This window comes from Grampus griseus (assembly GCF_964374135.1).
Source record: "Grampus griseus genome assembly, chromosome: 20".
NCBI lineage: Eukaryota > Metazoa > Chordata > Mammalia > Artiodactyla > Delphinidae > Grampus > Grampus griseus.
Window position 1 is genome coordinate 44,110,664 of NC_139014.1, and position 26,344 is coordinate 44,137,007.

General features: G+C 51.2%; 1 protein-coding gene across 1 annotated transcript; it reads left to right on the plus strand.

Annotated features, from left to right (window-relative positions):
* The first annotated feature begins 1,654 nt into the window (after nucleotides 1-1,654).
* Nucleotides 1,655-22,746, plus strand: LOC309838815 (myosin-3). Its single transcript, XM_082680150.1, has 39 exons — nucleotides 1,655-1,861; nucleotides 3,585-3,728; nucleotides 4,172-4,328; nucleotides 5,414-5,441; nucleotides 5,808-5,916; nucleotides 6,503-6,595; nucleotides 7,273-7,336; nucleotides 7,419-7,517; nucleotides 8,359-8,462; nucleotides 8,549-8,687; nucleotides 9,309-9,427; nucleotides 9,511-9,660; nucleotides 10,373-10,543; nucleotides 10,670-10,976; nucleotides 11,091-11,161; nucleotides 11,739-11,826; nucleotides 11,911-12,028; nucleotides 12,416-12,539; nucleotides 12,628-12,764; nucleotides 12,851-13,106; nucleotides 13,293-13,535; nucleotides 13,628-13,804; nucleotides 13,914-14,059; nucleotides 14,139-14,229; nucleotides 14,621-15,010; nucleotides 15,109-15,235; nucleotides 16,306-16,424; nucleotides 16,596-16,792; nucleotides 17,163-17,346; nucleotides 17,960-18,125; nucleotides 18,413-18,537; nucleotides 19,045-19,353; nucleotides 19,469-19,672; nucleotides 19,749-19,874; nucleotides 20,749-20,919; nucleotides 21,012-21,116; nucleotides 21,282-21,377; nucleotides 21,478-21,615; nucleotides 22,099-22,746. Exons 1-39 carry the CDS (start codon nucleotides 1,658-1,660, stop codon nucleotides 22,123-22,125), a joined length of 5,823 nt encoding a protein of 1,940 aa, XP_082536276.1. The 5' UTR covers nucleotides 1,655-1,657; the 3' UTR covers nucleotides 22,126-22,746.
* Nucleotides 22,747-26,344: the final 3,598 nt, after the last annotated feature.

Consider the following 26,344-nt stretch of genomic DNA (forward strand, 5'->3'; position numbering starts at 1 on the left):
GTTAGGCAGGAGCCCCAGCGAGGCTGTCCCATCACACTGAGTGAGGACACCCCGGGCCCAAGTTCAAAGGAAGGCATCTCAAACCTCCAGCTTTCCCCAATGGGAAAATGGTTGTGGATCCCGCTCATTTCTATATATACCTCTCCCTTGGCAACGACAAAAAAAAAAGTGAGGAAGGAGCTGGTCCTCAGCTTGTGGTGTCGGTCATTCTCTTTCCAAATATAGAGAAGGAATGAGCGGTGGCGTTAGCGGGGGGTATAAAAGTCCGCGGGCAGCAGCCCCTCTGTAGCTGCTCTGTGGGTGGAGGAGAGTCGCAGCGCCCCTCGCTGGCTCTTTTCCAAGTGCGGCTTGGAGGACGCCACCTGGTGCGGGCCTGTCTGGCTTTGGTAAGGTTAGTTAGAGGCGGAGCTGGGCCTCGGGCCCAAAGGCCCACCCCGCTGCCTGCAGCACCGTCCTCCGGCCCGCTCTCCCCTCGACGCTCCGTGGGCCACGGCCTGCCCTTCGCCTCTCCGATCTGTGCAGAGGCCAGTGGGGTCGCCGCCTACCCTGCCCTCACCTTCCCCACCTGCGCTGCATGCCTGGCGGGTGTCCGTCGGCCAATCTGAGATTTCTCCCTGTTCACCGAAGACAGGGGGCCTGATCCCGGCTTGGAACCACTGGCCTTTATAACAGGGATTCTGTCCTTCCTGCCCAGTTCTGAATGGGAGGCACTGCAGACTGAGGAGGGTGCCGTGCTGGGCTGGTAGGAGCCAGGTTTGGGGCGGTTGGGGGCTTTTCCTACCTTCGTGGCTCACCTGTGGGTCACGTCCCATCTGCTCCTCCAGCTTGTCTCTGGGGTAAGACTCTTTTTAAGTTATTAGTCCTTTATCCTTATTTGGTTAGTTCATCAGGACCCGATTCAGAACCGACCCAGACACTCCCGTGTCCTGAGCTTGCTTTCTGCGTATTTATTGCAGGTCTGATTTCCCACGACTGCTGTTGTCCGCTGATCTCCCGTGGGTGTGACCCTCAGGTGAGGAAGCCGGTCGGGTCCCTTGGCTCAGAGGTCTCTAGGCTACCAGTTCCTCCCACCTCCGATGGCCTGGAGGGTGAGAGCCCTGTAGAGCTTAGACCAGGACAGGTTAGGCTGGAGCGGAGTGGAGAGGAGGCAGCACCTGGGGAGATGCTCTGAGTAGATGCTGATGTCAGATGCTGCTTCTGTTCTCAAAACAGAACCGAAGAAAGCAAAAGCCGGTTTCCTCCTGTGAGGAGGTAGCCACCTTGAGCCAGAAAGGTCCCCAAATTCCTCAGCTATTTGCCACTTAGCGCACTCTCTTTGAAGAATGGCGTTTATTTCTGATGGTGTTTATTTTTAAATCTTCCCTCAGCAACACCTGGGTTTTTGCAGAAGAGGAAAGTGAGTCCTGAGAACTGCACCCGCCTCTAGGGTCCCTTCGCCCGTCCAAGCCCCGGCTAATGGGGGAGCTTGGATTGCATACGCTCCGTGCCCTTTGCACAAAGTAGCTGCTCAATAAATATGTGTGCATTTGATTTTCCTGGGGGTCGATGGAGGGCAGCCTTGCTCCCGGGGCTCCGCCTTGAAGGGCTCCCTCCGGGGCAGGGCTGAAGCCTGGGGGCAGCAGGGCTCACCTGGTGGGTTTGCCTTCCAGCCGACACCATGAGCAGCGGCACCGAAATGGAAGTGTTCGGCATAGCCGCTCCCTTCCTCCGGAAGTCAGAAAAGGAGAGGATCGAGGCTCAGAACCAGCCTTTTGATGCCAAAACCTACTGCTTTGTGGTCGACTCAAAGGAAGAATACACCAAGGGGAAAATTAAGAGTACCCAGGATGGGAAGGTCACGGTGGAAACCGAAGACAACAGGGTAAGCCCCGTCCACACCCTCTGCAGGCCGGCCAGGCCTCTGCTCCCCATGGCTGCCCAGTCTGTGCGTCCGGTCCATACCCAGCCATCTCCAGACGTGGCTCTGGCACCGGAATGCCTCACCTGGCATCACCGCCTTAGCGTCCCAGGTGTCCTCGGAGGAAGCAGAGTGAACACTGGCCTCAGGTTGCACGGTGGGAGAACCACCTGGTTGTGGTTTGGCCAAAACAATCCATATTCGGGTGCTTTTGTTAATGTTTGTGTCACTCTAGGTCAGAGGGGACCAGCCCTGTGCATCCCAGGGGTGTGGAGTTGGGAGTCCAACAGTAGGAGGACCTCTGTTAGAACACTCTCCTTTGGTAGCCTAGGTTTCCCCCTAGTTCTTCTAGCAATAGCCATCTAAGGAAGTAAGGAAAGCGAGTAAAGGATCCTAGTGGACCACAAGCTCAATGTGACATAGCAGCCTTCCCATATCATGAAGGCAATGAGCAGTGTAGCCCACTACATTCTGGCCCAGGTACTGTGGGCATGCTGGGAGGAATTCTGGACTTCACTACTCTCTGGAATCTAGAGCAGAAGAATCTGGAAATGTTCTAAGAAAAGTTAAAAAAAAAAAATGGCAGGGGGGGTGGTATCCAAAAGAGAAGTGTAAAGGAAATAGCGTCATTGGGTTGGATGTGAAGGAAAAAGGCACTGAAATTGTCCTGTGATGCTTGCAAGCACTGGAGCTCCAGAGGGCAGCTCTCAGTACATTTCAGATGATGGAGTTAAGAACGGGCTTATGAAGCCACAGGGAAACACGGAAGGTAGACCTGATGAATGACAATCTAAGACGTCTAGACCCTCACAGGGAGGGCTGATGGCATGGGTGGTTTAAATGGATCTCTACTTAAAGGCAGGTTTTCCACTGCCTTGCCCAGAGGCGGGGTGGGGAAAATGACCATCTTCAAAGGAGGTCTCAGGAAGGAGGTGAGGGCAGAGCAGGGGAGAGGAAGGTGAGCTCCACGCCCACTATGCCAGGGTCCTCCAGCCCCGCTGGGCACTGGGGCAGGGGGCTTCTCTTGAGGGGAGCACAAAGGCGCCTGCCAGTGCCTGGAACCACCGCTCTGCCTCGTGGTTCCTCCTCCTGGCTTGTAACACTCCCGCCCCAGAAAGGGAGCGGGGCTGGTTCTCTTTCACAAGCAAGGGCCAGAGGGGGTGAACGGGCAAGATGCAGGGTGGGGGCTTGACAGCTGCTTCCAGAGAGCTCAGAAGGCCGGCTGACTCTGGGCACCGGCCTGCTGACCCAAGGCCACCGGCCTCCTCTTCGGTACCTGCCTCAGGAACACCAGTGGACCTGCCGTGTTCCCTGAGTAGACAGCAGAAACCCATGAGCTGCTGGAGCTGGGTTTCGGCCCAGCCGGCATCACGGAGCTGAGAGGTTCCCGCTGGCACCCGCGCCTGCGTCATCCCCGCACCCACCCACAGAGACCCTCTTCTCATTTCTGGCATCCTTCCCTCACCTCAGGCCCATCGGAGATGGAAAAAAACAAAAGCCGAAGTAACAGAAACAAATTCCATTCCATCACCACCACTTCAAGCCGCCCCCAGCCCTGTCTCCCTCCCTGTCAAACAGGCGTTTTCTCCAGCACCTGCTTCTTCTGATCTGGGCGTGGGAGACAGATAGCTGCAGGGGCAAAACGCACAGAGAAGCCCAGGTGTGCACTGTACCTCTTCCCTTTCAGACCCTGGTGGTGAAGCCAGAGGACGTGTACGCGATGAACCCCCCCAAGTTCGACCGGATCGAGGACATGGCCATGCTGACGCACCTGAATGAACCGGCCGTGCTGTACAACCTCAAGGACCGCTACACCTCCTGGATGATCTACGTCAGTGCCCGCGTTTGCTGGGTTCCCGGGACCTCTGATGGGGTGGGGTGGGGCTGAGCTGCTTGTGGTGGGATGGGCTCTAGAAGGACTGGTGCTGACTGAGCTGCTCAGCAAAAGAGGGGGAATGAAAAGAAGAAAGAGCGACAAGAGTGATGCAGGATGAGAAGGTGAGAGATGAACGGGGCAGGAGGAGAGCAGCTGGAAGGAGGGGCGGGGGCAGGCGAGGTGGGTCCGAGGCTGGGGTCCTGGCGCCGGCACCCACCAGCGGTGGGAGGTCCGTTACAACCCTCTTGAGTCTCAGCTGCCTCACCTATAAAGAGAAGTCGTATCTTGCCTCCTTTACAAGTTTCTCGTAAAGAAAAGTGAAATAACAAAAAGAAGGTTTTATGTGTACAGGCACACACCCGTGTATACATACATATATACTTTTTACGCTCCCCCAGACCTACTCGGGCCTCTTCTGTGTCACTGTCAACCCTTACAAGTGGCTGCCGGTGTACAACCCCGAGGTGGTGGAGGGCTACCGGGGCAAAAAGCGCCAGGAGGCCCCGCCCCACATCTTCTCCATCTCTGACAATGCATATCAGTTCATGCTCACAGGTAGGTTTCCAAGGAGGAAGCCTGGAGGCGGGGGGAGGGCTCAGGGAAGCTGCCATGAGATCCTGCACCCGCCCCGTCCAGTGTGCAGCCTCCATACAAAGGACAGGAGGGTAGAGGTGCTTAAAAAAGACGAAAGAGGCCACAGATTTTAGGGGCTTGCAGGCCCTGGTGAGAAGTTTGGATTTAGTGCAAGCATGGGTTACCGAATACGAAACTGACATTTCTGTGGGCCCAAAACAAAGACTGACAATTTCATATGGTTCAGCATAATACAGTGAGAAGCCCGTGGCTGGTTGTAAGCGGGGGCTTAACCTCTCTGGGCCTCATTCTCAAAGAGGAGTCTCTTCAAGCTCCCACCTAGGACTAAACAGGATGGTAGTGGGAAAGTGAACTGTGCAGTGAACTCTGACTGCTGGCGACATGGCGGAAAACTGGGAAGCTCTTTTTATTACAATTTTTTTTCTTGGACTATAGTTGATTTACAGTGTTGTGTTAGTTTCTGGTGTACAGCAAAGTGATTCAGTTATATATATATATATATATATATATATATATATATATATATATATATATATATATATATATATATATTCTTTTTCAGATTCTTTTCCACTATGGTTTATTATAGGATACTGAATATAGCTCCCTGTGCTATACAGTAGGACCTTGTTGTTTATTTTATATACAGTCGTTTGCATCTGCTAATCCCAAACTCCTCATTTATCCCTCCCCCACCCCCTTTCCCCTTTGGTAACCATAGGTTTGTTTTCTACCTATGTGAGTCTGTTTCTGTTTTATACATAAGTTCATTTGTATCACATAATCACACATAGGTGGTATCATATGACATTTGTCTTTCTCTGACTTCTCACTTAGTATGATAATCTCTAGGTCCATCCGTGTTGCTGCAAATTACACTTCATTCTTTTGTATGGCTGAGTACTATTCCAGAGTGTGTGTGTGTGTGTGTATACACACACACACACCCCACACCTTCTTTATCCATTCCTCTGTCAATGGACATTTAGGTTGAGGAAGCTCTTTTTATATTGCTCTCAACTCTAGTTTATCTTTCCCTTTGGCAGATCGTGAAAACCAGTCTATTCTGATCACGTAAGTATCCAAGGTGTAGAGTGTTTTCATAGCTGTGGCCCTTTGTCCCCAGTGCAGAAGAGGAAGATGCCACTTGCTCTGTTTTGTTAATGAGAAAGTACCGAGAACAAAGTCTGTGATGCAATTATGTGGGGCTGGGCGTTGGGGAGAGATGGGCAGGAAGGCCTGTGAGGCCTCAGGAAGCTGGAGCTCCCCATCCAGCCCGCTCAGCCGTGCCGGTCTCCCCCGGGGCCCCTGCCTCTCCGAGTGGTCTCACATTTGTTGGGAGGTGTGTGTCTGCTGTGGCTCGGGTGACATCTTAGGGGGCCAATTTACACTCACGGAACTTGTTTCTCTGTCTCTCTCTCTTTCGACTGCTCTGAATAGCGGAGAATCCGGGGCAGGAAAGACTGTGAACACCAAAAGGGTCATCCAGTACTTTGCAACAATTGCAGCGACTGGAGACCTCGCCAAGAAGAAGGACTCCAAAATGAGGGTATGGAGAGGAGAAAGGCTTGTTCTGCTTCCACTGCCAACCTTTGTCTTAACTTCAGAACGAGGGGGCACGGGGAGGTGACACCCCACCTCCACAAGGAAGGGAGAGCAGGCCAGGATCTAAAGTCTCGCAGGACAGCCAGTTCTCCTAGACGACCCAGCATGTGGTTGATGTTACAGGACCAGCTCCTGTGATTGCCTAGAAAACAAGCTTCTAAGGCTCCACTAAGAAAAGTCAGTTTGGGAGCAGCTCACATACACCAGAATCACACACACCAACTGGAGAGAACTGTAGTGTCTACTTGCCTTTCAAAACGAATATAACAGTATGAAATGAACACCGATGACCTAGCTACCTGGAGAATCAAGGAGCTGAAGGGTTAAGTGAGGAGGTTTAGGTCAAGACACCCAGCTTGAGCCAAATCTAAGAATGGCAAGCGTGAGGCGTGCTGATGCTTTGGCTGGGCCCCAGGTTGGAAAGCAAGGCAGGGAGGGTCTGGCGACCCGGGGCTGCAGGAGCGAAGGCAGCAGGCGCCACGGAGCTCACTGTCGCGTGCGGCTCTTCCTGCCCCGACCCCCTGCTCCAGGGGACTCTGGAAGACCAGATCATCAGCGCCAACCCGCTGCTGGAGGCCTTCGGGAACGCCAAGACCGTGAGGAACGACAACTCGTCCCGCTTTGTGAGTTTGCACCGGCTCAAGCTGGGAGCTCCTCTGAGGCCCGCAAGTAGGCGAGGGCCCTGCTTCCAAGAGGCTGCAGTCCTGGGGGTGGACCGCGAAAGAAGGAAACCAATCAACAAGACAGTCTGGGACAAGGATTCTTTGGTAGACAGTGCAGTAAAGAGGGCGTGTGGTAGTGTAACTGTGAGCCAGGTCTCCTTTAGACAGGGCTGGCAGGGAAGCCCAAGATCCACAGGATGAGGACAGGGGACTGGCGGGGTCAAGGGACCTCAGAGGGGCTGCAGCGAGGCAGGCAGCATGAGGGGAGGTGGGGAGGGATGGTAGGGAGGGACCTGGAGCCTCGGAGTCTCTAGGCCAGGAGAAGGGGTTTGGGTTTCATTCGGGAAGCTACTGAGGGATCCTTTAAGAGGGAAGTGATATGGTGTGATTCGCATCTTGAACACAATCTCTCTTACTTTGTTGACCGTCTTGGGGGTGGGAGGGTAGGGGAGTGGCGTTTGGAGGCAGTGTGGAACAAGGGGATGGAGAAGGGAGACGCAGCCAACCGGAAAGAGGAGAGGGAGAGGAGGACATGCTTCACTTCAAATTACTGGGGAATAAGGTTCCCGTTCACATTACCCAGGAGATGGGTAGGAACACCTGGAGTCACGGTACACCTGGTCTCCCTTCCCCCACAGGGCAAGTTCATCCGAATCCATTTTGGTACCACGGGCAAGCTGGCCTCTGCAGATATTGAAACGTGTAAGTAGATCCCTGGGATCAGATGATGTCTCGGGACATCAGGGGAGCAGTTTGGAAAACAGTCCTGTGTTTGTGTTCCTAGATCTGCTGGAAAAATCAAGAGTAACCTTCCAGCTGAAGGCTGAGAGGAGCTACCACATCTTCTACCAGATTCTTTCCAACAAGAAGCCCGAGCTCATAGGTGAGGACGTCCCCAGAGGGGTTGGTCTGAGGCATTTCGGCTTTTGGGTGAGTGGACCAAAGAGAGTTGTGTGTATGCACAGGTGACTCGGCAGCCAGCAGAGGAAGCTTGCTTTAGAAATGGGATGCGGCTGTTTTGACAGTGACGTGCCAATTTGAAAAACGCAATCCAATGGACAGTAAAAGGCTGAGGCACATGGTTTATTCAGCTCTGGTTTATAGAAACTGGCCGAATGACCAAGCATGTAGTGGTCCTCTAGCGCCCCCTTGTGTTCTAGCACAGAAACCAACATTTCACCAAATGCTGTGAGGCCAACGCAAAATCAGATGAACAACCAGCTGGTGGATGTCCACCCTGCCCTTTGTCCCGCACCTAACAGGGGCCTCGTGCCCTTCTTTGCTCCCTGGCTGTGTCTGCTCAGCCTTCTGGGCCCAAGCCTGGAAATAGGCTGCAGCTTTTCAACAGGTTTTGGAAAAGACTGATTCTACCAAATGATCTGTTCTTCCCTCCCCGTGGCTCTGTCCTGGCCCACACTTGGCCAGTTTTCCCGATTAACCTTTCCCCACCGACATGGATCTGCGCCCTTTGCACGCAAAGCAAGAGAATTTCAATATTCTCTCTGTGGTTCTTACCCTACATGGCCTGGGCGGGCTGCAGAGTCTTCCCTGGACTTTATATTCAGCCACAGCCTGAGTATCGAGAGACTGTTTAAGAGATTTCTAACTCTACTCTCAGCCTGGGCCCCAGCAGCAAAAGTCTCAGCTGAAGACACAAGCTGAAAGCCCCTAGTGGATGTTTTCTCTGCATCCATGTGACCTCCTTTAAATGGTCATCGTTGCAGAGCTGCTGCTTATTACAACCAACCCTTATGACTACCCGTTCATCAGCCAGGGTGAGATCCTGGTGGGCAGCATTGACGATGCGGAGGAGCTGCTGGCTACGGATGTAAGCAGACGGGGGGGAGGGGTGGGTGCGGGGCTGCTCCTCCAACACTGGGGTCAACCGGCTGACGTGCTGTCCTCCGATGCCAGAGCGCCATTGACATCCTGGGCTTCACCCCGGAGGAGAAATGTGGACTCTACAAGCTGACAGGCGCCGTGATGCACTACGGGAACATGAAGTTCAAGCAGAAGCAGCGGGAGGAGCAGGCAGAGCCAGACGGCACTGAAGGTACCACGTCACCGCGGCGGCCGCGCGCCAGGGCCAGGGGGCGTCCAGCTGAGGTCGCTCGGGGCCTCTTTTTTTTTTTTTTGCGGTACACGGGCCTCTCACTGTTGTGGCCTCTCCCGTTGCGGAGCACAGGCTCCGAATGCACAGGCCCAGCCACTCCGCGGCATGTGGGATCTTCCTGGACCGGGGCATGAACCCAAGTCCCCTGCATCGGCAGGCGGACTCTCAACCACTGCACCACCAGGGAAGCTCCTCAGGGCCTCTTTTGAAAGCGCTTACTACTCCTCCTGCCTAGAGAGGCGAACCTCTTCAGGGCTCAGATGCCTACAGGCACGGTTACTGCCCCGTCTGCTGAATCACTAGAATGGTCCTGCTTCAGATACAGTTAAGGAGTGACCAGGGTTTTCTGGAACCCAGTGCCGCCTTTTCATAAAATCTATCATATTCTCTGAGTGACTCAGCTCCCACCGGCCACAGGTAAGCAGTTTAGAGACACGGAATGTAAACACATGAAGATGGGCTGAGCCGAGCATGGAAACATCCGGATGACTTTCAGAGTGGTTCTTCCGCTTTGCCAAGCATCAGGGGTTTCCCTTGTAATCAGCCTTCTTTTCCTGCCAGTGGCTGACAAGACAGCCTATCTGATGGGCCTGAACTCTTCGGACCTCCTGAAAGCTTTGTGCTTCCCCAGAGTGAAAGTTGGGAACGAGTATGTTACCAAGGGCCAGACTGTGGACCAGGTAAGTGGCTGCCGCAGGCTGGGAAAGGACGCAGCACCCGACGGCCGCTGCCTCCAGACTCACCGGCCGGCCCCTCTGCACAGGTGCACCATGCCGTGAACGCCCTCTCCAAGTCCGTCTACGAGAAGCTGTTCCTGTGGATGGTCACCCGCATCAACCAGCAGCTGGACACCAAACTGCCCAGACAGCACTTCATTGGCGTCCTGGACATCGCGGGCTTTGAGATCTTTGAGGTTTGTGTTATACTCGTTTGGCTTTGTGCTGGGGGCTGGTTTTCGTGATCCTATAGGCAAGATGTCAAGGCAGCCCACACGTCATCCAGCATCACATCTTGGAGGAAAACGAGACGGAGGGTGGATCAGGTAGAAGAGAACGTGGAAGGGTTTGTATTATTTTAAGAGAGAGGAAGGCTTGTGTCAAGTGGAATTTTAAAGACATCCTCAAATGGATAAAAGAAAACAAAAAATCAAATGCAATTACTGACAATAGGGAGAGCCAGAAACAGAGAAGAAGTTGACAATAAGCCAACCATGCGATGTTTTACATAAATATCCTACTGGCTCTGGGTTAGAAGCACGTAGCCATTCATCGAAGCATATGTTTGATGTCTGCCAGGTATAAGACTTGCAGGTGAAAAAAAGTTGAGCTTGTAGTTTGTAGAGGACAACGAGAAGTACGTAAGGCACACAGAAGACCAACTACAGCTAAGGCAGGCCGTGGCCAGCGCCCAGGAGAGGCCCCGACCGTGGACTCAGGAGAAGCATCTTCCAGCTGGAAATCAGAGGACTCCAAGGACGTGTGGTCTCCGCTGAGCCCAAGAGTGTGCCCATTCCTGAAAGCATAAACGAGCTGGCGAGAGCCCGAGACCATGAGGAAGAAGGCTGATGCGTGTTTGGTTTTGAAAGAAGTCTAACTTTTCATGTGAACCTTATGTTTTGGTGTTAGTACAACAGCCTGGAGCAGCTGTGCATCAACTTCACCAACGAGAAGCTGCAGCAGTTCTTCAACCACCACATGTTCGTGCTGGAGCAGGAGGAGTACAAGAAGGAGGGCATCGAGTGGGAGTTCATCGACTTCGGGATGGACCTGGCCGCCTGCATTGAGCTCATCGAGAAGGTCCGTTTCAAGTTTTAGAAACTATGTTTTGTGAGAACTAAATTATTCACTGCACCTTGTTTAATTCTATAGACAAAGAAAAATGCTTATATAGAATTGTAACTTTGTGCTGTGGTCTGCTTCCAGCCGATGGGCATCTTCTCCATCCTGGAAGAGGAGTGCATGTTCCCCAAGGCCACAGACACCTCCTTCAAGAACAAGCTGTATGACCAGCACCTGGGCAAGTCGAGCAACTTCCAGAAGCCCAAGGCGGTCAAGGGCAGGGCCGAGGCCCACTTCTCGCTGATCCACTATGCGGGCACCGTGGACTACAGCGTCTCGGGCTGGCTGGAGAAGAACAAGGACCCCCTGAACGAGACGGTGGTCGGCCTGTACCAGAAGTCCTCCAACAGGCTCCTGGCACACCTCTACGCCACCTTCGCCACGGCAGACGGTAACAGACTCCACGGGGTGCCTTGGACCCGCACTTTTTCACTCCACCAGCCCACGGGGCTGGAGCGGCTCTGCAGGTCTGCTAGCAGCACACGCCGTCTTTTCTTTCTTTCAGCTGACGGTGGGAAAAAGAAAGCTGCCAAGAAAAAGGGCTCTTCCTTCCAGACCGTCTCTGCCCTTTTCAGGGTAAGAAAGATACAGATTTATTTGCTTGTAATTGGTTTAAGTCATCTCAAAACGAGCAACGCAGAGATGCTAAACTTGACTCACTCAAGAACAGTGATGTGGCCTTAATCTGGTTACTGTCACTTAGGGAGGGTGAGTGGCAGTATGATGATATACAGATGAGGTCTAATAAATGGAGGACCAGAACTGAACTATCCCTTTAAACGGCATCAGCTGCGTGTGCCGGCCGGCCTGGGAGGCAAGTCCTCAGTACAGACTTTCCGACTTGCCTGAAGGACACAGGCAGTAGCATGTCCGGTGCCCAGTGGAGCTGGATACTCCTCTTGAGTTGCTTTCAGAGGCATTATGTACTTGGTTAGTCTCTGGTGGTTCACTGTGAAGCAAAAGTCTGTTATATCAGTTATTTGCCTACACTTCTAGCCAAAAGATTATTAAAATAAAAAGTTAAATAATACCTTTATTCCTTAGAATTTATGATAAATTTAAAATACATACCTTACTTTTTTGTTACAATATATCTCCGTGTCTGTAAAAGCCTATAGTAGGCTCACTATCAAACTTAATCCTTTTCTTTTAGGAAAACCTGAACAAGCTGATGTCAAATTTAAGAACAACCCACCCTCACTTTGTGCGCTGTATAATTCCCAACGAAACCAAAACTCCAGGTAAGACACCCGCTGGCTCTGAAGGTGGCACTCAGGTTTTAGGAGGTTCTGTGTGAAGCTGATATTTGTTGCTTCTCTTCTCAGGGGCCATGGAGCACAGCCTTGTCCTGCACCAGCTGCGCTGTAATGGTGTCCTGGAAGGTATCCGCATCTGCAGGAAGGGGTTCCCAAACAGGATTCTCTATGGGGATTTTAAACAAAGGTGTGTGATAAAAATGTTCTATTTGCTTCTTGAGAAGATGTGTAAATGCTGGAACTTGAGAGGGAGGAATAGTGGTATGAAAAGACCCGTTTCAAAAGAACAGCTATGGACTCCACGTAGAATGATTAACCTACCACTCGGCCAAGGTATACAGTTTCTCCCACATTTTCTCAGGAGCTTATCTGATATACAACACGTCAGAAAAACACCTGGCCTAAGAGTCAGTAGGCCTAGATTCTAGGCCACTATCTGGCCTGTGACCAAGAGCAAGCTTCCTTCTCTCTCTGGACCTTGGCCTTCTTGCCTCTTGGAAGAGAGACCTGAACTGGTTTCCAAAGTTCACGTCTTTGCTAATGGTCTACGATGTTTCTGTGTCCACAACGGCAGATACCGAGTGCTGAATGCCAGCGCCATCCCTGAGGGGCAGTTCATCGACAGCAAGAAGGCGTGTGAAAAGCTGCTGGCATCCATCGACATTGATCACACTCAGTACAAGTTTGGACACACCAAGGTACTGCATCAGCTCTGACAGATGTTGGCGGGTGGTCCCCGTTAGACTTCTCCGGAAAACTGACTCAAGTCATCCTTCTCCCCTCAAGGTGTTCTTCAAGGCTGGCTTGCTGGGAACCCTGGAGGAAATGCGGGATGACCGCCTGGCCAAGCTGATCACCCGGACGCAAGCTGTGTGCAGAGGGTTCCTCATGCGCGTGGAATTCCAGAAGATGGTGCAGAGAAGGTCGAGTGGGGTCTGTGCTCAGACCTGAGCTCTTCGGGAGAAGTGGGGAGTCTCTCTTAGAAAAACACTGATGTTTTGTTTTTTAGGGAGTCCATCTTCTGCATCCAGTACAACATCCGAGCCTTCATGAACGTCAAGCACTGGCCCTGGATGAAACTCTTCTTCAAGATCAAGCCCCTTCTCAAGAGCGCAGAAACTGAGAAGGAGATGGCCACCATGAAGGAAGAGTTCCAGAAAACTAAAGATGAACTCGCCAAGTCAGAAGCCAAAAGGAAGGAATTGGAGGAAAAACTGGTGACTCTAGTACAAGAGAAGAATGACCTGCAGCTCCAAGTACAAGCTGTAGGTGTTTAGGAATTTTTTTAAAACTTTCCTTCTAGATTTGATTATTTAAGAAAATGACTTCTGGTGGGAGTTTTGCTTTTTAGTTGCAATTCTTCGTAAAGGACTTCATATATAACAAAATACTGGAATGTCACAAATCTTTTAACCATTAAAGGAAATGATGTATTTTTTTCTTTTTTTAAGGAAAGTGAAAACTTGTTGGATGCAGAGGAAAGATGTGATCAACTGATCAAAGCCAAGTTCCAGCTGGAGGCAAAGATCAAGGAGGTGACTGAGAGAGCTGAGGATGAGGAAGAGATCAATGCTGAGCTGACGGCCAAGAAGAGGAAACTGGAGGACGAATGTTCGGAACTGAAGAAAGACATAGATGACCTTGAGCTGACACTGGCCAAGGTTGAGAAGGAGAAACATGCCACAGAGAACAAGGTGGTACACTCTCTGTGGGCCCTTCCAGCTTGATGTGGTCAATGCAAACCTGACTTGATCTCTTCTTATAATTGCCTGTGGCTTCTTCTTAGGTTAAAAACCTTACTGAGGAACTCGCTGGTTTGGATGAAACCATTGCAAAGTTAACCAGGGAGAAGAAAGCCCTCCAAGAGGCCCACCAGCAGACCCTGGATGACCTCCAGGCTGAAGAAGACAAAGTCAATTCCTTGAGCAAAATCAAGAGTAAACTGGAACAGCAGGTGGATGACGTGAGTAAAGGATGCTAGTCGGGAGGTCTGGGCCTCAGGGTGGGAAGAGCCCCCGAGAACCCTCTGGTGCAAAGCATTTGTTCTCAAAAGGAAACGGTGCCTTTTGCAGCTGGAAAACTCCCTAGAACAAGAAAAGAAGCTTCGTGTAGACCTGGAAAGGAACAAAAGGAAGCTTGAGGGAGACCTGAAACTTGCCCACGAGTCCATATTGGATCTGGAGAATGACAAGCAACAGCTGGATGAAAGGCTCAAGAAGTGCGCCCCGAAACCACCGAGTTCAGCTTTCCAATTCCCGGGTATTTGGTCTTCACACGTTCTGCATTTCCCTTCACAGGAAGGATTTCGAGTACAGTCAGCTGCAAAGCAAAGTAGAAGATGAGCAGACTCTGGGCCTGCAGTTTCAGAAGAAAATCAAAGAACTACAGGTAGGAGGCGTTTGGGACTTTTCTTTCACACGTGGTCACGTACAGTGGGTGGGGGGTGTCTATTGCACGTCATTAGAGCAAAGCGGGCAGGACCGTGGGTCTCCTTTCTGCTAGGCTGACACAGTAGTGATGAACAGTTTTTCCGTAACTGTTCACAAAGCACACAATTGAAGTATTTCAAGTCCACGTGCAGTTGGAATGGACTATATCCTGGGTGGCCGCTGCAGGGGTAATGCCTGTGTCGAGGCAGGAAAAACTCGTGTCAGAGGAAATTTGCAGCATTGGTATCGTTCGCGGAGCAGTCCGAGAGCGGTTTGTCTAATGGGAGGGGAAACTAGCCTGGTGTTAACACTGGAAGTCAGGAGTGTCGTGGGGCGGCCTGCCCTCACAGGCCCGCATCGAGGAGCTGGAGGAGGAGATCGAGGCAGAGCGGGCCTCCCGCGCCAAAGCTGAGAAGCAGCGCTCGGACCTCTCCCGGGAGCTGGAGGAGATCAGCGAGCGGCTGGAGGAGGCGGGCGGCGTCACATCCACCCAGATAGAGCTCAACAAGAAGCGGGAGGCCGAGTTCCTGAAGCTGCGCCGGGACCTGGAGGAGGCCACCCTGCAGCACGAGGCCACGGCGGCCACACTGAGGAAGAAGCACGCGGACAGTGTGGCCGAGCTGGGGGAGCAGATTGACAACCTGCAGAGGGTCAAGCAGAAGCTGGAGAAGGAGAAGAGTGAGTTCAAGCTGGAGCTCGACGACCTCGGCAGCAACGTGGAGAGCGTGTCCAAGTCCAAGGTGCGGGGTGGGGGGTGCCTCGTCCTCAGGTGAGGGGGACCCTGCGTCCTTCCCACCTGATCGCTGACTCAGCTTCCTCCCCCTTCTCAACCCTGCAGGCGAATCTGGAGAAAATCTGCCGCACTCTGGAGGATCAGTTAAGCGAGGCCAGGGGCAAGAACGAGGAATGTCAGAGGAGCCTGAGCGAACTGACCGCACAGAAGGCACGTCTGCAGACGGAGGCCGGTGAGCGCCGGGAAACGGCGGGGGCGGTGCCTCCTGGACACCCACAGAGGGCAACTGGTCAGAACGAAAGGCAGGGTTTGTTTGGGGGAGGATTTCTAGGGAAGCAGATTTTCAGGAGAGAGGCAATCAGAATAACCCACGAAAGCGCCATTTAGAATGTCCCAAAGGAGGAGAGCACTGAAAGTTCAGTAAGAAGGAGAGAGACATGGACTGGAATGAGGAGGGACCCAAAACACCACCTGCTTCAAGCGCTTTCAAAATTAATGTAACCCTGCCTCAAAAAGAACCTAGAGGGCAGAAGTGGGATAGGAACCAAGTCCCATGGCTTTTCTACTTCTCGCTGCACATTAATGCAGATTCGTTGTCTGCAATGGAGCATTTTAAACAGTAAAGAAAGAAACACGGCCAATTTGTATAGGCTCTTGGTGTGTGATAAAAATACAGGGGAACATTATCCGGGACTTCCACCTAGAAAACGTGGCTCCCCCCGCGCTGGTCCTCCAGCCCATCATCACAGGTGAACCAGTCCTTTGTAGCAGCTCGACCGAGACAGTGACAAAAAGAAGGTCAGGGGCCACTTCTGCCATGATCTTGGGAGTTCACCCCTGGAGTCCGAAGGCCTCTCCCCCACCTTCTTTTTCTCCTGCCTCTACGTAAGCATATAAACCAGAACCACCGTAGCCACCCAAAAATCCAGCTTCAAACTACTGAAGCTAGAAGTCCTAAGGAACGCAGCGAAGAGATGCAGTATTTCCCCCAGTGATAAATCAGCAAGCTGCTGGAAGCGCCAGCCACTGAAAGGTGATGGGAGTGTTTAGGTGGTGAGGTTTTGGTTTACAATTCTTCTTAAGTTTTATGGACAAAAGTTACTCCACGCTTCTGGAATTTTACAACAGTATCTCACCAGGGTGTGCTTTCAGTTTCCTCTTCACGGACACATCCCTTCACCCCCAAGAAAGGACCACACCTTGTAATTTACTCTCTCCCCAGATCTCAGCACAGTGCCTTACATACAGTAGGAACCTGGTGAGTGAGTGAATGAAGTGAAAATATTTCCCTTCTGGACGCAGGTGAGCTGAGTCGTCAACTGGAAGAAAAGGAGAGCATAGTATCGCAGCTTTCCAGAAGCAAGCAAGCATTTACCCAGCAAGTAGAAGAGCTCAAGAGGCAGTTGGAGGAAGAGAGCAAGGTACGTCCGCAGAGGGAGTGCTCCCCGACCTAGCCTTCCAGTACCACCTGCAGAAACAAAAGGCAGCTCTACTCATAGGTGATGACAGCGGGAGCACACTTGGATTGCATCACGCACACGGCACTAAAATGGTCATCCACTGGGGCCTCTCCTCTGTCCTGACTTTTGCAGGCCAAGAGCGCCCTGGCCCACGCCCTGCAGTCCTCCCGCCACGACTGTGACCTGCTGCGGGAACAGTATGAGGAGGAGCAGGAAGCCAAGGCTGAGATGCAGAGGGCGCTGTCCAAGGCCAACAGTGAGGTGGCCCAGTGGAGGACCAAATACGAGACGGACGCCATCCAGCGCACGGAGGAGCTGGAGGAGGCCAAGTACACAACCCTATCTGTCTTCAGAAGAAATAGAACTCCTAGATGATCAAGTGACAGAAGGCACCGACTTTAGAACTACTCGCGAGTGAATTTGTTACAATGTTTCCCCACCTTCTATGTCTTTTAAGGCAGTTCTCTGCCAGTAGAGGGAGCCGGTGTTAGCACATTTCATTGAGACAAACGACTTTGACCTTGGTTAGAGAAAAGGCAGGTTATTGGTCACTGGTTTTTAGCAGACAGGAAGTTCTCCTGGGCTTATGAAAGGAAATCGGCGTTTGAATCACATAAATTAGTGATTCCAACTTGGTGAATAGTGATGTTCAGGAGGATTGAAACTTAAAGCATCTGCTTCTCTTTCACATTCTTCAAGGAAAAAGCTCGCTCAGCGCCTTCAGGATTCCGAGGAGCAGGTTGAGGCGGTGAACGCTAAGTGCGCTTCCCTGGAGAAGACCAGGCAGAGGCTGCAAGCAGAGGTGGAGGACCTGATGGGCGATGTGGACAGAGCCAACTCCCTGGCTGCCGCTCTGGACAAGAAGCAGAGGAACTTTGACAAGGTGTGGGGTGAGCTCCATGCCGGCTGAGCACCGTGACACAGGGGTACCTGGTGGTACCTGACTGCCCCAGTAGCAGTGTGACCTCAGGCAAGCCCCTGAAACAGAACGGGAGTGGGATGCGGGGGGGGGGGGTCCCTTTCAAACACTGTCAGTGGAAACAAGCCACCGCCTCCAGTGCTGTCCAGTCCCGAGCGTTTTTGTACCCCCACACGGCTGGTCTGTCTGGGGGGCTGATGTGGGAATCCAACTCGGGTCCCACTGCGAGGCTTTGTGACAGCGTCCCCTTCAGTATGACAGGTAAGGTTGCTTTGAAACAAAGTTTTAATGAAATACTTAGAAGTACAGGGCCGTTTTCATATTGGGAAAGGGCAGTTCGGCCCAGCTAATTCCTTCTCAAAGGATCCACTTGCTTTTCATCGAGGGCAGTTGTTACTGACCAGTGACTGATCTGGAAATCTTGGTTAGCCAGCAGTCAGGAACAAGGGGCTAGGCAAGCGACATGGCAGAGGCGGCCCCAGCTCCCAGACTGCTCCCCCTCGCGGGCGTACTTAGATAGAAACTAGCCGAGAGGCGCTCGTCAACAGAGGTGCCGCCTTCCTCCCCGGTGCTGCAGGTGCTCGCTGAATGGAAAACCAAGTGTGAGGAGAGCCAGGCAGAGCTGGAGGCATCTCTGAAGGAATCCCGCTCCCTGAGTACTGAGCTCTTCAAACTGAAAAATGCCTATGAAGAAGCCTTAGATCAACTTGAAACTGTGAAACGGGAAAATAAGAATTTAGAGCGTAAGCAATTTGTCTGAAATCCTGCTTCATGCTATTGCCAGAGCGTGGGGCTGGAGGTCCGTGACTGCAGGACCCAAACCCCTACACGAGAATCCGTTACTGCACACACACGGAGTGTTCAGATCCGAGGGATTGTTTCTGAGTCTCTCTATATACAGTATCTTATCTCTAGGAAACAGCATCCTTAGAACTATGATAAACTAGTTAAAAGCATTCGGTTGGTGCTTACTCTGCCTGGAAAACTGCACGGAGAACGTTCCGAGGCAACCAAACCTCTTTCTTTGCAGAGGAGATAGCCGATCTCACAGAACAAATTGCCGAAAACGGTAAAACCATCCATGAACTGGAGAAATCAAGAAAGCAGATCGAGCTGGAAAAGGCTGATATCCAGCTGGCCCTCGAGGAAGCAGAGGTGAGCAGAACGCCGGCGAGGCACTGGCCTGGAACAGAGACTATGATGGTGGGGCTCCAGCTTGGGAGGCCAGGCGGCCCCGATCTGGGTCTGTAAAGTCACAGTCCTAACGCCGGCCCCTTTCCTATCAACTTGCATGGACTAATACCTGTGAATACCTGTGAATTATCTTGAACTTACTGGAGAAAATCATGATGTTAAAATAGGTCTAAAAATGAGATTTTACAAAAATCTTAGATGAATTCAAAATATCTATAAAGTGCCTTAAGCGCCTAAGAAATGTGATGATTTAAATGTTATTGTTTGATAGTATAATAAAAACAAAGTGCAATGAAACATCTTATTTCTGCACTGAAGGTAAGTTAGGGATTTTTTAAAAAAGAGTTTTGAATATTGCAGAGTTAGAATTACAAACATTCTATTGGAGGTTTTTTTGCCCCAAAGAGTAGCGTAGCAGGCTCTCTCCCATCACTGGTACCATTTCTGTCTTGTTCTTGTTCTTCAAAGGCCGCTCTTGAGCATGAAGAGGCCAAGATCCTCCGAATCCAGCTGGAACTCTCACAAGTGAAATCAGAAATCGATAGAAAGGTGGCCGAGAAAGACGAAGAGATCGAGCAGCTGAAGAGGAACTACCAGAGAGCAGTAGAGACGATGCAGAGCGCCCTGGACGCCGAGGTGCGGAGCCGGAACGAGGCCATCAGGATCAAGAAGAAGATGGAGGGGGACCTGAACGAAATCGAGATCCAGCTGAGCCACGCCAACCGCCAGGCCGCAGAGACCCTCAAACACCTCCGGAGCGTCCAGGGGCAGCTGAAGGTTTGCGCACTCCCGGTGGGAAACCTCTCCCATTCTCAGACACGCCAGCTGTCGCCTGGGCTCATGGTCCTCAGGCCTCAACTTCAGCCGGACGTTTCTGTTACTGTCTGGCCAGGATACCCAGCTCCACCTGGATGATGCTCTCCGGGGCCAGGAGGACCTGAAGGAGCAGCTGGCGATCGTGGAGCGCAGAGCCAACCTGCTGCAGGCCGAGATCGAGGAGCTGCGGGCCACCCTGGAGCAGACGGAGAGGAGCAGGAAGACAGCGGAGCAGGAGCTCCTGGACACCAGCGAGCGCGTCCAGCTCCTGCACACCCAGGTGGGGGAGGGGAGGGGGGCGGGGCGGGGCCCCTGCGCTCGGGCGCGCCTGGCTAAACCCCCTCCTCCCGTCCCAGAACACCAGTCTCATCCACACCAAGAAGAAGCTGGAGACAGACCTCCTGCAGCTCCAGAGCGAGGTGGAGGATGCCAGCAGGGACGCGAGGAGCGCTGAAGAGAAAGCGAAGAAGGCCATCACGGACGTGAGGCTCCTCCCTGCCCTGCGTGGCTGCCAGGATTGCATTTCATCCAAGCCCCCTTCCTCTCCAACCCATTAGACAGGGTGGGGCCTTCCCAGGGCACATGTGGTGTGAGTTCTGCTCCAGAAGCACTCCCCACCTCCCCGGACAGTCAGCATGTCTCCTCCCACACGTTTAAATAGTGGACATGAGAAATAAGGGAGTGTGGATAAAAAAAGACCAGAAGGAATTATATTCCTTTCTTATGCCCTTGGAGAGGTATGCTCTTCTTTCCTTCAACGTATGACTGATTCCGAATATAAAAATGAGACCCTCAGACGTCAGGATCCCACCAAATGTCACCTTACAGGAAGCTGGCTTCCCTCCCACCGGCACCCAGCCTTCCTGCTCCAGAGGCCTTGGTTCTGGGCTCTTGGCCCCCACAGCGCCACCTGCTGCTCGATGGAGGGCACAACCTCGTGACGATTCCTCCCTGCTTGCTCAGGCACCCCCAGTTCCCTAGAGGCCTTCCCTTAGCCCCATTACCCCACACCCGTGATGCTAGGTTATGAACTCAGAATTCTCTAAGTCACGGGTTGGTGATAATGGTGATAAGGAAAGAAGGAATCTCCTTGGAGCTAGGGAGGTCCCAAGGAGGCCAGTTTAAGAAAGGGAAGAAACTATTTCCCATCCAGCCCTTGAAGGTTTCACTTCTTAGTTTATGCTACACGCCTGGTGCAGCTCTTCTCAGATCCCATGGTGGAACAGTGGGCTCAGTCATCCCGTTACCTATTGTCCTTTGTCATCAGCATGGCTCTGGTCCTCCGGGTACCCAGATTTCAACAGCTCCAAGCACTTGACCTTGGTCTGCATCTGAGTGGGATGATGTGCTTTTCAGGCAGCCATGATGGCTGAGGAGCTGAAGAAGGAGCAGGACACCAGCGCCCACCTGGAGCGGATGAAGAAGAACCTGGAGCAGACGGTGAAGGACCTGCAGCACCGCCTGGACGAGGCTGAGCAGCTGGCCCTGAAGGGCGGGAAGAAGCAGATCCAGAAGCTGGAGGCGCGGGTACTTGCAGGACAGGCCCCAGCCTACACAGAGCTTTCTGGCCTCTCCCGTTCGTACTCCAGCCCCAGACTAATTTACACACGTTCCCCCAGATCCGAGAGCTGGAGTTTGAGCTTGAAGGGGAGCAGAAGAAGAACACCGAGTCTGTCAAGGGCCTGAGGAAGTATGAGCGGCGGGTCAAGGAGTTAACTTACCAGGCAAGTGGAAAGAAACCCCACGGGCATTTCCTCTGTGAAGTGCGAACACCATCCCGGGTCCTCTCTCCAGAAAACAGGGAGAAATCCTTTAGCCCCAGAGAGAACTGGGACCTCTTGCATCCCTGCCGGCCCCTGGCTAAGTCTGTCCCATGTTCTCTCTTTCAGTGCGAAGAGGACAGGAAGAACGTGGTGAGATTACAGGATCTGGTGGACAAACTTCAAGTGAAGGTCAAGTCCTACAAGAGGCAGGCCGAGGAGGCTGTAAGTCCGCAGGACCCCAGCACAGCGCCTGGCCTGTTTCCCCCTGCGAGCCCCAGAGAGGCGCTCGCTGATCGTACCCGCCCCGGCTCTTTGCTTTTAGGATGAACAAGCCAACGCTCATCTCACCAAGTTCCGGAAAGCTCAGCATGAGCTGGAGGAGGCTGAAGAACGGGCCGATATTGCCGAATCTCAAGTCAATAAGCTCCGCGCGAAGACCAGAGACTTCACCTCCAGCCGAGTAGGTGGCCCTGCGGCACTGGGTGGGGAGGGCGATGCAGCGGGAGGTGCGGCCCCCCCGGGGAGGAACGCGCCGTGATGGACGGGACCTTGGAGAACCTTCGACTTTAGAACTGGTCAAAGCCACGTAGCTGGCGTAGAGCCCGGCTAAACCCCGGTCTGTGAGTCCCAGTAGAACACCGTCCTGAAAAGCAGCGAGCGGTTCCTGCGTGGGCTCGGGCGCCCTCTGCCGGCCGCCCGCCGTCTCTGCGCCCACTGTAGCTGTAGGTTCCTAGATCCCTGGGCTATTCTGAGGACCAGGCTCTCAGGCTGTGGGGTGACTGCCGCCACGTCTGCACTCGTGTATCCGCCTGCGATCCAAGGAATATCCCGTGTCCCGCTGAAACAGACAAGCAAGCAACCCCAGATGCTCGCTGGGAGGGGGCGTGGCCGGAAATGCGGCTCTGCCATCTGACAGAACTCAAGATGCCCACTTTCTCCCCAGATGGTGGTCCATGAGAGCGAAGAGTGAGTGATCCTACGCTGGAACAGGACAGAAAATATGCGAAATATGTATTTTCATGGTTCCTGACCCTTAATTTCCATGTGATTGCTTTTCACATGCAATAAATTTTGCTTTGTTTTCAATTTGGGGCTGTGTCATTGTATTTGTTTTCTCTTGCCGGTGTGGAAATGGTTCGTTGGTGGTATTTATGCCCAATGTTGAAATCTCGGTATGCAGATGACTCAATAAAGTCATTTGGCCTATTTTCAGGTGCATGTATGTGGGGACAGGGAGAGACTGCTTTTGGTTTAAATTTGAGATTAGGGCAGAAATAAAAAGTACTCCTAGGTTAACCACTGCTTTGGTGGGAGGAGGGGGAGATTGTCCAAAGAGTCATCTCCCAACTATGACAAGGGGGACACACGAAGGTTTGGTTCAGGAAAGCCCCGTCTCAAGTTGAATAGCGTTTTAAGGCAGAGGCCAGAGTCCCCCTACATCTTCTCAGAGAACTACCCTGGAATCTAACAAAAGTTTGTCAGGCAGCTCCCCACAGTGCCGTGCTAACTAACTACTAGGAATACACAAATGAGTAAAACAGCATCTGGTCCCTCCAAGAACTCGCGGTAAATCTACCACTGAGGTGCTGGGAGAGCTGGACAGCTACATGTAAAAGAGTGAGATTAGAACACTCCCTAACACCATACACACAAATAATAAAATAAACGGATTACAGACCTAAATGTAAGGCCAGACACTATAAAACTCTTAGAGGAAAACATAGGCAGAACACTCCATGACCTAAATCACAGCAAGATGCTTTTTGACCCACCTCCTAGAGAAACGGAAATAAAAACAAAATAAACAAATGGGACCTAATGAAACTTCAAAGCTTTTGCACAACAAAGGAAACCATAAGCAAGACGAAAAGACAACCCTCAGAATGGGAAAAAAATATTTGTAAATGAAGCAACTGACAAAGGATTAATCTCCAAAATATACAAGCAGCTCATGCAGCTCAGTATTAAAAAAAAAAAACCCGGGCTCCCCTGGTGGCACAGTGGTTGAGAGTCCGCCTGCCGATGCAGGGGACGCGGGTTCGTGCCCTGGTCCGGGAAGATCCCACATGCCGCAGAGCGGCTGGGCCCGCGCGTCCGGAGCCTGTGCTCTGCAACGGGAGAGGCCACAACAGTGAGAGTCCCGTGTATCGCAAAAAACAAAACAAAACAAAAAAACAACCCAATCCAAAAATGGGCAGAAGCTCTAAAGAGACGTTTCTCCAAAGAAGATATACAGATTGCCAACAAACACATGAAAGAATGCTCAACATCATTAATCATTAGAGAAATGCAAATCAAAACTACAATGAGATATCATCTCACACCAGTCAGAATGGCCATCATCAAAAAATCTAGAAACGATAAATGCTGGAGAGGGTGTGGAGAAAAGGGAACCTTCTTGCACTGTTGGTGGGAGTGTAAATTCATACAGCCACTATGGAGAACAGTATGGAGGTTCCTTAAAAAACTAAAAACTACCATATGACCTAGCAATCCCACTACTGGGCATATACCCTAAGAAAACCATAATTCAAAAAGAGTCACATACCACAATGTTCATTGCAGCTCTATTTACATTAGCCAGGACATGGAAGCCACCTAAGTGTCCATCGACAGATGAATGGATAAAGAAGATGTGGCACATATATACAATGGAATATTACTCAGCCATGAAAAGAAACGAAATTGAGTTATTTGTAGTCAGGTGGATGGACCTAGAGTCTGTCATAGAGAGTGAAGTAAGTCAGAAAGAGAAAAACAAATACCATATGCTAACACATATATATGGAATGTAAAAAAACAAAACAAAACAAAAAACGGTTCTGAAGAACCTAGGGGCAGGACAGGAATAAACATGCAGAAGTAGAGAATGGACTTGAGGACACGGGGAGGGAGCAGGGTAATCTGGGACAAAGTGAGAGAGTGGCATGGGCATATATATACACGACCAAATGTAAAATAGCTAGTGAGAAGCAGCCGCATAGCACAGGGAGATCAGCTCGGTGCTTTGTGACCACCTAGAGGGGTGGCATAGGGAGGGTGGGAGGGAGATGCAAGAGGGAGGGGATATGGGGATATATGTATATGTACAACTGATTCACTTTGTTATACAGCAGAAACTAACACACTATTGTAAAGCAATTATACTCCAATAAAGATGTTAAAAAAATTTTTTAAAAAACTACTGAGTTCTTGGCTCAGTCTCCACTGTTTCAAAGCCACGCAACAGAAAATCTCACCCTTTATCCAGGGTAAAACTGTCTTTAGCATAAGGGAAAATACAGCAGGAAGTCAGAAAACTACCTGGACGACCTACTACCGGAAACAGCATCTTCAAACGTAGAATCATTTGTTCGTCGTTATCAGAAATAGTTGTCAAGTTCCCTTCTTTATCTGATTCTAGGTGATTAGATGACCCAGCTTGACTCAGGAGGAGTTCAAGGCCTAGGGGAGTTCAGCACCTCCTGGGATTTGTCATTCTACAGGAAGAAGGTCACTATGGATGTCAGATTTGGCCTATCAGTGATTTCAGATAATTTTACCTCAAACACCACATCTCTTTGATGTGCTTTCAATGCTTTCTGGCAACAATGTGACTAGAAAGTGGTGTGGCCTCCTGGTGGTGGCTGTTACTGAGAGGAAATCACAGCAATGAGAACAGGCCTGGTCCCGACCCTGGCCTGAGGCTGGGCCCAAAGGGCTGCAGTTGCTCAGAGCCTCTCAGTCTGTACAAGGACAGCTATAAGCTGCCTTCTGGGGAAAGTGGGGAATAGAAAAAGAAAATGAAGCTTCTCATTACAGAGGTATTCAAACTGGCAGATGAAGAATGAAAATGAAAGACCTGGTATGTCACCACTGTAATATGAATTATGAACCCCTGATGAATTATGGCTACTAGCGTCACAAAAATAAGACAACCGGACATGACACGCCTCCTGACAGAAGTATATACACCACCGCCCAGGAAGAATTCCTGCCAGCAATTTAACAGGGGTCTGATCAAGACCCTAAATGTGTCCACCAACTTACAGGAAAAGCAGAAACAGACCAAGATACAACCAATAAACTCCAGGATACGAGGAACTCAACTGAACACAACATCTAGTTTTTTCAATACATAAATGGCAAGGAGAAATACATTAAAGAAATGGAAGGGGGACACTATAGATTAAAGGAGACTTAGACCTACCCCCCAAACTGCTCTGCCTGGACCTTGTTAGGACACACACATGCATATCCCATCTGGTAAAATTCGAATACTGACGGGATATTCAACGATGATATGGGATTATTGTTCATTTTCAAGGTAATATTGTGATTATGATTTCTAAAATAGTCCTTATCTTTAAAAAATACATAATAAAATACAGGTAAGAGGGACTTCCCTGGTGGCGCAATGGTTAAGACTCCGAGCTCCCAATGCGGGGGCCCAGGGTTCAATCCCTGCTCAGGGAACTAGATCCCACATGCATGCCACAACTAAGGAACCCACCTGCCACAACTAATGAGCCCAAGTGCCGCAACTAAGGAGCTGGTGCTGCCTGCAACTAAGGAACCCGCTTCCCACAACTAAGGAGCTTGCCTGCTGCAACTAAGACCCGGCGCAACCAAATAAATAAATATAAAAAAAAAATACAGGTAAGAAAGGAAGAAAGAAAGAAAAAAAGAAGGCAGGTAAGCAGGAATGGCCACCTTTGCAGTGAACTTGTTTCACAGAATTTCAGACAAAGGATTGAAAAAAAAGAGGTCCCTGATGCATTTTATGCAGAACTGGGCTACAAACCTGAAAACCTCTGAGACTGTAGGACCTGACACGTCCACACACTGGCAAAGTGCAGTATTTCCCATGAAGGAGAAGATGAGGAGATGGGTTCTGGAAGCGATCCATAACTATCTCTTTTAGGCTCTGATTTTGTGAAGGATAAAATGGAAAAATTCATTTTCTGTGAGTTCATATTGTGACCAACTGTGCCAGTGTTCATTTATTCCATGAAGCAAAGGATGCCTGTGACTATAGAAAATATAAGCCCTGTTACTGTGGAGAGAAAGCACGAATCTCATTCCAAATAAGGCCCTGCCTTATTTAATCTATAGACACACGTGGGAGCAGGTGTGTCTGGGAACGGAGAGGAGGAGGGTGGACTCAGGCCCTGTCCCTGAACTCCTTCCCCGGGCTCTCAGCACTGCAT